This window comes from Pristiophorus japonicus, chromosome 22, assembly GCF_044704955.1.
Source record: "Pristiophorus japonicus isolate sPriJap1 chromosome 22, sPriJap1.hap1, whole genome shotgun sequence".
In the NCBI taxonomy this organism is placed as follows: Eukaryota; Metazoa; Chordata; class Chondrichthyes; family Pristiophoridae; genus Pristiophorus; species Pristiophorus japonicus.
In genome coordinates this window covers 11,779,470-11,791,617 of record NC_091998.1, presented here as the reverse complement: position 1 = coordinate 11,791,617, position 12,148 = coordinate 11,779,470, and the positions used below count along the sequence as shown (strand labels likewise).

The 12,148-nt window shown below is 48.8% G+C and overlaps 1 protein-coding gene across 3 annotated transcripts in view; it reads left to right on the top strand.

Moving 5' to 3' along the window:
- Positions 1-9,198, top strand: part of LOC139234858 (annexin A4-like) — a 105,091-nt gene extending 95,893 nt beyond the window's left edge. For all 3 annotated transcript variants that reach the window (XM_070865631.1, XM_070865629.1, XM_070865630.1), the window contains 3 exons: positions 4,393-4,451; positions 5,693-5,815; positions 7,883-9,198. In XM_070865631.1, coding sequence (XP_070721732.1) covers positions 4,393-4,451; positions 5,693-5,815; positions 7,883-7,942 — 242 coding nt within the window. In that variant the 3' untranslated portion in view covers positions 7,943-9,198. The remainder of the gene's footprint in view (positions 1-4,392; positions 4,452-5,692; positions 5,816-7,882) is intronic.
- Positions 9,199-12,148: the final 2,950 nt, after the last annotated feature.

Below are 12,148 nucleotides of genomic sequence, written 5' to 3'. Positions count from 1 at the left end.
GGTCTGTGCCGGAAAGAGAGATATGGGAGCAGGGAGGGAAGCGGTAATTAGAATGGGAGGAGGTTTGTGTGTAGTACAAAGACTGGCTATAGACCCATTGGGACTGTTTGTGTTCTGTCAATTCCACGTAACTCTATGTAGTCACTGCAGCAAGCTGCTAATGTATGAGCACAGAGCAAAGCTTATATAGCAAGGCTATCAGAGAATCGTAGAATGGTTGCTGCACGGAAGGAGGTCATTTGGCCCGTCAAGCCCGTGCCAACTCTCAGCTAGTCCCACTCCCCCGCCCTTTCCCCGTCGCCCTGCAATATGTTTCCCTTCAGATACTTATCCAACTCCCTTTGAAAGCCACGATTGAGTCTGCTTTCAGACCGTGCATTCCAGATCCTAACCACTCGCTGCGTAAAACAGTTTTTCCCTCATGTCACCTTTGGTTCATCTGCCAATCACCTTAAATCTGTGTCCTCTGGTTCTCGACCCTTCCGCCAATGGGAACAATTTCTCTCTCTCTACTCTGTCCAGACCCCTCATGATTTTGAACACTTCTATCAAATCTCCTCTCAACCTTCTCTGCTCTAAGCAACCCCAGCTTCTCCAGTCTATTCACGTAGCTCAAGTCCCTCCTTCCTGGAACCATTCTCGTAAATCATTTCTGCACCCTCTCGAAGGCCTTCACATCCTTTCTAAAGTGCGAAGCCCAGAATTGGATACAATACTCCAGTTGAGGCTGAAACAGTGTTTTATACATGTTATAAGAACATAAGAAATAGGAGCAGGAGTCGGCCATTTGGCCTCTCGAGCCTGCTCCGCCATTCAATAAGATCACGACTGATCTGATCATGGGCTCGGCTCCACTTCCCCGCCCGCTCCCCATAACCCTTTACTCCCTTATCGCTCAAAAATCTGTCTATCTCCGCCTTGAATATATTCAATGACCCAGCCTCCACAGCTCTCTGGGGCAGAGAATTCCACAGATTTACAACCCTCAGAGAAGAAATTCTCGGGTAATGATATAGTCTGTGGTGCTGGCTTCTCCAGAAATTTCAGAAATGTCATTTTCCCTCTGTGCCAGAAATGGTGGTTTCCATTTGCTCTCGTCTCCTCCTGTTTAACATGGAGTGTGCTGCCAGCGCCATCTAGTGGCACACCCTGAAACTACAGTGTTTTCTCCCACAAGAAGTGACAATAAAATGTCTGGTAACCATGTGCACAATTACTATCCAATCAAAATAAAGCTGCTATACTGTGCGGCATTAGGTTAGCTGAAACTCCAGTTGTCTTCTAGATTATTTTTTTTAACCACTCTTTTGCCTGCTCTGCCCCTTGGAGGTGGTGCATCATTAAAAAAAAGACTTGCATTTATATAGCACCTTTCACAACCTCTGGACATCCCAAAGCACTTTACAACCAGTACAACTTTTGAAGTGTAGTCACTGTTGTAATGTGGGAAACGCGGTCGCCAATGTGCGCACAGCAAGCTCCCACAAACAGCAATGTGATAATGACCAGATCCATCAGTTTTAGTGATATTTCTGTAGTCCTGTAGTGTGGTGTTGGCTTTAGCTCATCACGGCTGCTGGAGCTCAAGGATGTAAACTCAGACCGAGGCAGTCAGAACGATGTGTTCTTGCACAGGGTAGTTGCTACGTAGTGAGTTGTCCTCTCGTGCATCCCCTCTTAATGAGCAGGAATGTTCTCCAATTAAATATTGGGAAGACCGAAGCTATTGTCTTTGGTCCCCGCCATAAACTGCATTCCCTAACCACTGACTCCGTCCCTCTCCAGAGCATCTATCCGAGTATAAACCACACAGTTCGCAACCAAGGCGTCGTATTTGACCCTGGAATGAGCTTCCGGCCACATATTCACGGTATAACTAAAACCGCCTATTTCCACCTCCGTAATATCGCCCATCTCCGCCCTTGCCTCAGCTCATCCGCTGCTGAAACCCTCATCCATGCCTTTGTTACCTCTAGACTTGACTCTTCCAACGCACTCCTGGCTGGCTTCCCACATTCTACCCTACGGAAACTTGAGGTCATCCAAAACTCGCACCAAGACCCGCTCACCCATCACCCCTGTGCTCGCTGACCTACATTGGCTTCCGGTTACACAACGCCTCGATTTCAAAATTCTCATCCTTATTTTCCAATCCCTCCGTGGCCTCGTCCCTCCCTATCTCTGTAATCTCCTCCAGCCTCACAACCTCATGAGATGTCTGCGCTCCTCTAATTCTGCCCTCTTGAGCATCTCTGATTATAATCGCTCATCCATTAGTGGCCGTGTCTTCTATTGCCTCGGCCCCAAGCTCTGGAACTCCCTCCCTAAACCTCTCTGCCTCTCTACCTCTCTCTCCTCTCTTTTTAGACGCTCCTTAAAACCTACCTCTTTGACCAAGCTTTTGGTCACCTGCCTTCATTTCTTCTTGTGTGGCTCGATGTCAAATTTATCCATTTTGTCTTAGAACACTGTTGTGTCGAGTCTTGGGACTATTTACTCCGTTAAAGCAGCTAATATATATATATATAAGTAGTTGTAGTAAAATACCCGGGAGCCCTTTGCAGAATGGGAGTTAGATGGCTCAGCAGGAGTAAGGAGAAGAGTGAGTGAGGGCAGGTGACTGAAAATGTGGCTTTTGTAGCTGGGAGAGAGATGTAGCAAGTCCGAGGGGTTCTGTAAGAGAATGTCCACGCATGGGGACAAGATGGCTGACGGCTTTGCTGCAAGAAAGGGTGGAGAACACTCACGGTAGACTAGAGTCACAGACCCGAGGGTGTAGACATGGTGTGCGGTGAGGCTGTGAGGGGGACTGGTCAATGAGAACAAGGATTTCTTTGTGAGGAACACTGTAATCGTCTGTTTGAAGGAATAGCCCAGGGGGTCCTATGCTAACCGCAACAAAAGAGGAACTCTGGGTTTATCATGATGAGTATCAAGAGCCCCCTTTGCATGGTTAAGACTGGGAACAGACTGTGTGGAAGGAATCATGGAGTGCATACTTGCATTCTAGGGTTTAAAAAAATTCATTCCTAGGATGTGGGTGTCGCTGGCAAGGCCGGCATTTATTGCCCATCCCTAATTGCCCCTCGAGAAGGTGGTGGTGAGCCGCCTTCTTGAACCACTGCAGTCCGTGTGGTGAAGGTGCTCCCATAGTGCCGTTCGGGAGGGAGTTCCAGGATTTTGATCCATCAACAATGAAGGAACGGCCGCTATATTTCCAAGTCAGGATGGTGTGTGACACGGAGAGGAACGTGGAGGTGGTGGTGTTCCCATGAGCCTGCTTCCCTTGTCCTTCTAGTGGGTAGAGGTCGCGGATTTGAAGAAGCCTTGGCGAGTTGCTGCAGTGCATCTTGTAGCTGGTGCACACTGCAGCCACGGTGCGCCGGTGGTGGAGGGAGTGAATGTTGAAGGTGGTGGATGGGGTGCCAATCAAGCGGGCTGCTTTGTCCTGGATGGTGTCGAGCTTCTTGAGTGTTGCTGGAGCTGCACCTATCCAAGCAAGTGGAGAGTATTCTGTCACACTCCTGACTTGTGCCTTGTAGATGGTGGAAAGGCTTTGGGGAGTCAGGAGGTGAGTCACTCGCCGCAGAATACCCAGCCTCTGACCCGCTCTTGTAGCCACAACATTTATGTGGCTGGCCCAGTTAAGTGCAATATCCCCAACGCACCAAAGGCTTTCTGTACTCAAGCACCAGGTCACTCCCCCCAACCCCCGTCCGTTCTGACTGATGGTTCTCTTCTCTCTTTTAATGGAGCTCGTCAACAAATATTGGGCCTAGATATTCACCTCGGGCGGGCGGCACAGAATGGGTGGTATCTGATTGGCTGCCCTTTATCCTCAACGCCTGATAATCAGCTCCACTGACTGCACGGGAACTGAACCACAGGCACTGCGTATAGCGCGAGGCAGAGCCGTCACCACACGGACTGCGTCCCCGCCCCGAGACGACTTTCCAGCCCGTGATGTTTTGGGGAATTCTCCACCCCCATCCCCCTGGAATAACCCCTTCAACTAATGTTTCAGTCTGTGTACCCCTTTAATGATGTACTGGGGTACTGCACTGTCTGTCGACGGCCAGAGGTGCACTCACTCCTGCTTGCTGCCGGAGTTTCCTGCCTGGTGCGTGGCCGTGCACCGCTCCAGGCAACCCGCGCAGCCGGCTTTTCAACGTGCGAGCCACGCATGCGCAGGATCTCGAACGGCCTTAAAGGGGCCGCGCGGGGCCAAGAAAAATGACAGGCAACATCGGTTGCTGCGCACTGGGCTTGGTTTCTGATTTGATTGTGTGTATGTGTGTTGTGCGTGTTTGTGTGTTGTGTGTCATTTATACGCGCTGTCTCATTATTTATATCCTAGCAATGACTAATGTGTAACTAATGTTCACTTTGCAGTGAAATGTCTGAGAAACACTTCGGCCTTTTTTGCTGAGAGACTCTACAAATCCATGAAGGTAAAGCTTCACGCTGTTCGTTCTTTTGCTCGGTTGGGTGGGGTGCTCCTTATACTGGATCCATGCTCACTGGACCACCCCAGCCACACCCGATCCTCGCCTCGAACCTATCGGCAGTGTCTGGATGCACACCGGTGATACTTTTCCCCCATTGACTGCACAAAACGTGATCGAGCTCGCCTCCGCTCTCTGTCGTACAGATTTCTTCATTCTTCTGCCGACTGGCAGTTAAGGCGGCTGGGGTTTGACGCGGTAAATCGAACCAATTCTTCCAGCTGGTTTTAATGATGCCACACACACTGCTCGATGTAAATACTGGGCTGGTGGAGTGGGAGCCCCCCGCATGGGAATCCCAGCGTCGTCGGCGCTCACAAACCCGGGGAGGCCATCGGCGGCTAGTGCAGGGTGGACGCTGTCTGCTTCTCCGCAGGGAGGTGACCGAGGGAAAATCAGCTGCCAAGTTTCACTTCTCTTGCGCACCCGTCAGCTGGTCTCTGCAGATTCAGCCAAGGCCGGAGAAGGGTGGTTCGCAATGTTCCCGCTCACTGCGCGGCAATCCGAAAGGTCACACGCAGGCCGCTCACCGACCTTTGCCGTCTGTCTGAGAGGGCAGACGGGTCTCATCCGAAAGACGGCACCTCCAACAGTGCGGCGCTCCCTCAGTACTACACTGGGAGTGTCAGCCTAGATTCATGTGCTCGAGTCTCTGGAGTGGGACTAACGTGCAAACTGAATGGCAGAATATCAAGATAATAGGAATAAAGGTATCCAAAATTGTTTGTCGTGTGCTCTGGTGAGAAATGATGGGAATGTGTTTTAAAAGAGCCATCAGTTTGAGTGGCGCAGTGACGCACATCACGACTAACGATAAAATGTATAGCGCCCTCTAGCTAGGAGGTATAGCGCCCTGGATACAGTTAAAATGGCATTCCTCATACAGACCAGTTTCTCTCCATACAGATCCAGGGCGCTATACCTCCTAGCTAGAGGGCGCTGTACATTTTATCGTCACAACGACCGACCTGCCCTGGTCAAGACCATCCCATAATTCCCGCTGGTGGCAGGAGCTTGGGAGATGGAAGAACGCATAGTTAACGGAGAATGAAACAACGTAGTGTTAGGTACTCAAGCTGACGCGCACATTCAGGGCGCCGTGATTAGCAAGGAAAGCGAGGTTCCTGTATATCGCATGTTAACGTGTCTGTCTCCCCACCCCCTCCCCCCATCCTTTTTCATTGCAGGGTTTGGGCACCGATGACAAAACCCTGATTCGTATCATGGCAACCCGCTGCGAGGTGGACATGTTGGATATCCGGGCCGAGTTCAAGAGGATGTACGGGAAGTCACTGTACTCCTTTATATCGGTAACTATCCCACTTGTCATCAATGCATTTCCGAAGGTACAGCACGTCATCAGGAAGTCAGATGGAATGTTGGCCTTTATTGCAAAGCGGATAGAGTATAAAAGCAGGGAAGTCCTGCTACAACTGTACAGGGTATTGGTGAGGCCACACCTGGAGTACTGCGTGCAGTTTTGGCCTCCGTATTTAAGGAAGGATATACTTGCATTGGAGGCTGTTCAGAGAGGGTTCACTCAGTTGATTCCTGGCATGAAGGGGTTGTCATATGAAGAAAGGTTGAGCAGGTTGGGCCTATACTCCTTGGAGTTTAGAAAGATGAGAGGTGATCTTATTGAAATGTATACGATTCTGAGGGGGCTTGACAGAGTAGATGCAGAGAGAATGTTTCCCCTCGTGGGGGGAATCTAGAACTAGGGGACATAGTTTCAGAATAAGGGGTCGCTCATTTAAAACAGAAATGAGGAGGAATTTCTTCTCTGAAGGTTGTGAATCTTTGGAATTCTCTACCCCAGAAAGCTGTGGAGGCTGGGTCATTGGATATATTTAAGGTGGGGACAGATAGATTTTTGAGCGATAAGGGAGTCCAGGGTTATGGTGAGCAGGCGGGGAAGTGGAGCTGAGCTCAAGATCAAATCAGCCAACTTCTTATTGAATGACGGAGCAGGCTCGAGGGGCCAAATGCTCCTGTTTCTTATGTTCTTATAAATGGCAAATGAAGGAAGTGAGGCTCTTTCTCCAGTTCTCTGTGGTCACTGCTCAAAGCTACTCTCAACCATTGAACCATGAGGGACAAGCGAGTGGGTATTTTATAATCGACTTAGTGGGCCAGTACCTGTTTGGATGTGAAATGAAGCCAGGGGCGGGAGTGTAATCGTTGAAGGAAGTCCATTTTTATTTTATATCCTCTCGTGAAAGTGCTCACTGACTCAATTTTTAAAGTTCATTCACTGGATGTGGGTGTCGCTGGAAGGCCGGCATTTATTGCCCACCCCCAATTGCCCTTGAACGGGTGGTGAGCTGCCGAGGCAAGGCCATTTCAGAGGGCAGTTAAGAGTCAACTGTGGGTCTGGAGTCACATATAGGCCAGACCGGGTAAGGGCGGCAGATTTCCTTCCCTAAAGGACATTAGTGAACCAGATGGGTTTTGACGACAATCCGGTAGTTTCATGGTCACCGTTATTGACACGAGCTTTTTAATCCAGATTTATTTAATTGACTGAATTTAAATTCCCCAGCTGCCGTGGTGGGATTTGAACTCGTGTTCCCGGGTCATTAGTCCAGGCCTCCGGATTAGTGGTCCAGTAACATAAGCACAATTCCACCGTACCCCCATTGCGCTTGCTCTGCGTGGAGTTGATCCACACAGACAGCAAACCCCGAGTTCCATCACCAGTCAGCGCTGAATTAACCCTGCGGGAGCTGTGTGATTGAGCTCTAGATTAGGGAGAGAGGAAGAGACAAAGAGAACTGACGATGTTCTCACTCTTGTCCGCTATCCAGCGATCCCCTGCTGGGGATGTCACGCGACGGAAGGATTAACTGTGATGCCTCCTCACTGTTGAATAGCCAGCCAACTTGCCATCCAGGAAAACGCGTGAAGAATGGCGGCTTGGGCGAGGTACTGCGGGGTAGAACATTACAGCCGAGCCCGATCGTGTCCTTGTGCGGCGTCCACATGTGGACAACCCATTCGGGTGAGGGAGCCCTGGCCTGCCCTCGACTCGGGCACTGAGGCCAACTGTGCTGTACGGAGTTAGGTCACCGATCAGCCACGATCTCATTGAATGGCGGAACAGGCTCGAGGGGCTGCTCCTGCGTTCAGCACTGGCCCCACTCGGCAAGAGTCTGGGGCTCGAGCCTGGCGCAGTGCCGGTCGGGATAGGCCAGCCAGACCTTGGATTAACTCCGCGTCTTCCACTCGACCGTGATCAGATAGGGTGATCTATCGTAAGCCAGGCTCTGCGGCACCTTTTAAATGTAGACACGCGAGCAGACCTGGTATCTTGAGCTTTGCTGGTCAGCTCGGCCATCCGACCGCTCCTTCTCATTGGCTGTTTCTTTCGTTGGCAGGACGACTGCTCTGGGGATTACAAGAAGCTCCTTCTTCAGCTGTGCGGCTCGAATGACTGAGGGGGAATCGAGCAGTGGCGCAGAGTCTGAAGCGGGGTTTCCAAAAGCAGCTTGTCCCGTTGCAGCATGAAACCTTCCTTGTCTTTCTTTAATTTAGTTTAATTTGTATCAGCTTGTAAATGTAATCCATTTTTATCAGCATATATCTTTGTTCAGACAAAGAGATGGTGCATTTTCACTCTTGCAGGGCATTTTATGACTTTTGCCGCAGTTATCGCCCTCTCCCCAACTTGCACCTTTTGAGTTTCTTAATAAACAAAATGCTCTCGCTGTCACAAATCAAAAGTCTGCAGTTGCCAAGGAGAAACTGAACTCAACTAATCGCTTTATGGGAGCTGAATGGTCTATATTCCTTGTATTTTTATATATATATTCTTCTTGTAAAGTTGCGGAACACTCCTGCAGGTTAAGCCGAGTGTCTTCATTGTGCCTTGTTTGGTTCGCATGTGACAGACAGAAGGAAATTCCTAACTCAAGCAGTTTCCTAACCGCCTTCAATCAAAAAACACATTAACTTGTGTCACATGTGCCAGGATGTCTTGTTTTGATTTCACATGCTACGTTGAAAGGATGTTGTGGAATTGGGACACACACACAGACACACACACAGACACACACACAGACACACACACAGATACACAGACACACACACACACACACACACACACACAGACACACACACACACAGACAGACACACACACACACACACACACACAGACAGACAGACAGACAGACAGACAGACAGACAGACAGACACACACACACACACACCAAGAACGCATGTCCTTGGTTTCATCGTCACCTTTCGAGACTGAGCCAATATGGCGACGGACCTGTTTGTGGAATCCACGGTGAGCGGCATGTTGCCTGAAGCATCCCTTGGCTGGCCTCAAACCAAGAGTTTGCCCTAATGGGCGTGCAGCACCTGCTTGCCTGCAGGGTACAGGCGCCAACTGGGAAACATTGGCTTCGCAAGCCGACAGTCATGGTTGATCTTCCCGACCCAAAGAATCCACCGATGACCCCCTCATCCTGCTAGGCTTACTCCGAACGTCAGCAGCAGGAACGCGAGGGAACAGAGGTGGTGAGTTGGGAGTCTCCGAGTAGGCAGCAAGTTGAGTTGGGTGGACCTATTGCTGGCTCAGTTTGTCATTGATGGTGGAGGACGTTGTCTGAAAGTGAGGGCCCTTGGAAAAAGTAATATGTGATGTGCGAAAAAATGTAAATGATTAAAAAATAAATACTATGCAATCAACTTACGAGAGTGTTTGACCATTTGTTCACAGTCTGTGTATTTGTTTTGAGATGGAGCACTTTTCCTGGAACAGTGACCCTGATTTAAATGTGAACAGAATCTATACCCACTCCATATTTTAGAGCACATGTGTTTGATTTTTTTAAAAATTTGCTTATGGGATGTGGGCGTCGCTGGCAAGGCCGGCATTTATTGCCCATCCCTAATTGCCCCTTGAGAAGATGGTGGTGAGCCGCCTTCTTGAACCGCTGCAGTCCGTGTGGTGAAGCTCCCACAGTGCTGTTAGGGAGGGAGTTCCAGGACTTTGATCCAGCGACGATGAAGAAACGGCTGATTTACTTCCAAGTCAGTCACTGTAATTATTTGTAGCGGTTTGGTACAACTGAGTGGCTTGCTAAGGGCAGTTGAGAGTGAACCACATTGCTGTGGGTCGGGAGTCACATATAGGCCCAGACCGGGTAAGGGTGGCAGATTTCCTTCCCTGATGGACATTAGTGACCCAGATGGGTTTTATACGACAATCCGGTAGTTTTGTGGTCACCATTACAGACGGTAGCTTTTTATTCCAGATTTATTTCATTAACTGAATTTAAATTCCGAGGTGGGATTTGAACTCGGGCCTCTGGATCATTCGTCCAGGCCTCTGGATTACTAATGCAAAAGCAAAACACTGCGGATGTTGGAATCTGGAATAAAAACAGAAAATGCTCAACGGTTCTGACGAAGGGTCATCGACCCGAAACGTTAACTCTGATTCTCTCTCCACAGATGCTGTCTGACCCGCTGAGATTTCCAGCATTTTCTGTTTTTCTTTTGAATTACTAGTCCAGTGACGTAACCACTACCGAGCCTCCTATAATTATACTTGCCGATTGTACCATGTGGGTCCCTTTACAGAACTTTGTCAACACTGGCACCATAATGGTTCACTTCACCTCTAACTACATGTTGCTTCTCTCTCCATTTTCTGTGACTCTCACGTTTATCATTTTCTTTCTCATTCCTTCTCCAGCTTTTTCTCATGTTCTCAGGCATACTGAGTGACCAGTCTATTTCTACAACCTCCGTTTATACTGTGAAACTAATCCATGAGCGTGTGTGTCGGATTTTCAGCAATGCCAGAATGTTGTGACAAAGAGTCAAATGTTCCATTTATAATATACAACTTTTACAAATTGTACATTACTTTTTTTTGAAGTGACACCTACAATTGAAACGGGCTGCGCTGCTGCCCCAGATCGGATTATTTGGTGACTTTTAATGTTTTATGTAGGTGTCAGCCGTGGCTCAGTGGGCAGCATTCTCGCCTCGGGGTCAGAAGGTTGTGGGTTCAAGTCCCACTCCAGGGACTCAAGCACATAAATCCAGGCTGACACACCCAGTGCAGTGCTGAGGGAGTGCTGCACTGTCGGAGGTGCCATTTTTTGAATGAGACGTTAAACCGAGGCTCCGTCTGCTCTCTCTCAGGTGGACGTAAAAGATCCCGTGGCACTATTTCAAAGAAGACCAGGGGAGTTATCCTCGGTGTCCCAGCCAGTATTTATTCCTCAATCAACATAATGACCAGATAATCCGTTTTTGTTATCACGTTGCTGTTTGTGGGAGCTTACTGTGCACAGATTGGCTGCCGCGTTTCCCACATTACAACAGTGACTACACTCCAAAGGTACTTCATTGGCTGTAAAGCACTTTGAGACGTCTGGTGGTAGTGAAAGACGCTATATAAATGTAAGTCTTTCTGGAAATAATTTCAGAAAATTGGCTTCGTGAGAATAAGGAAGCCCAGATCATAATGGTTGACTTTATGTGATCTTCATGCCGTGTTTCATCTACCGCCTCGATCCCGGGACAGCTGTATCAGGTCCAGAATGATTCTGCACAAATGCTTCCTCACTCGGAGCCCCTGGGCTTATCAACGTACAACAGGGGGAAGGAAGCAGTGTTCATTTAGTGATCTGGTGAGGTGGATCGTACAACCCGAATGAAAGTCAGACAGGGTATATAAAGAGCTAGCACTCCACTGGTTCAGGCAGTAAAGACAAAAATCGATCCCCTTGCTCTCTTGTCAATTGGTGTTAGATCAGCCCTGGTCTAATGCTGCAATATGTTAATCTGATACAATTTTTTTTCCAGGTAGACTTGTAACACTGCTCCTCCAAGTAATGGTTTAAAAAAAGTGATAAATTTTGGGATTGAGAGAACATTGCTAAGGTATTGGAGCTTCACGGTTGCACAGTGTGTGGGTTTTGGCCTCGTGACTCTCTCCCTGGTGTTTATCGAAAGGCCAGCAGCTTTGGTGCAACTGTAAGTGCTGCAACCATTGGCAAATCACAGGGCCATGCCAAGGCATGCATGCGGTGTTCACATTGTCCAGCAACACAAAAGACTGAGAAGGATAAGCCCCTCAACAGTTTATATTTCCAGCATGACACCCAAAGGGTGAGAATTTTAACTACCCCACCTGATAGAAACTGGACTAGGGGGCAGTTAATAGAATGGGAGACTTACCCGCTGGCCTTCCGCCCCAATAACACCGATTACAATTTTAAATGGCGGACATCAAGGTCACCCTCCCTGAAACCAGCGAGATCCTGGTTTAAATATGCAGATCGGGTGCAGGTGGCAGCATCTACAATGGAGCTGTTATGTATGTATGTAAACCTCACCAAAATGTAAGACTTGCCACTAGGGGGCACATCTGTGGGAGACCTAAGGGTCACCTGTGCACCCTGGGGCAAGCAGGTATAAAAGGTGATTACCATGCTGCCTCCTCTAGAGTCGGAATAAAGATTCCAAGATCACAACAGTTTGAGCTTGCGATATAATCCTGTGGATTTATTCTGAATCCATGATCAGATCACCCATGATCTCATTAAATGGCAGAGCAGGCTCGAGGGGCCAGGTGGCCTACTCCTGCTCCTATTTCTTATGTTCTTATGTTGACCCAGGC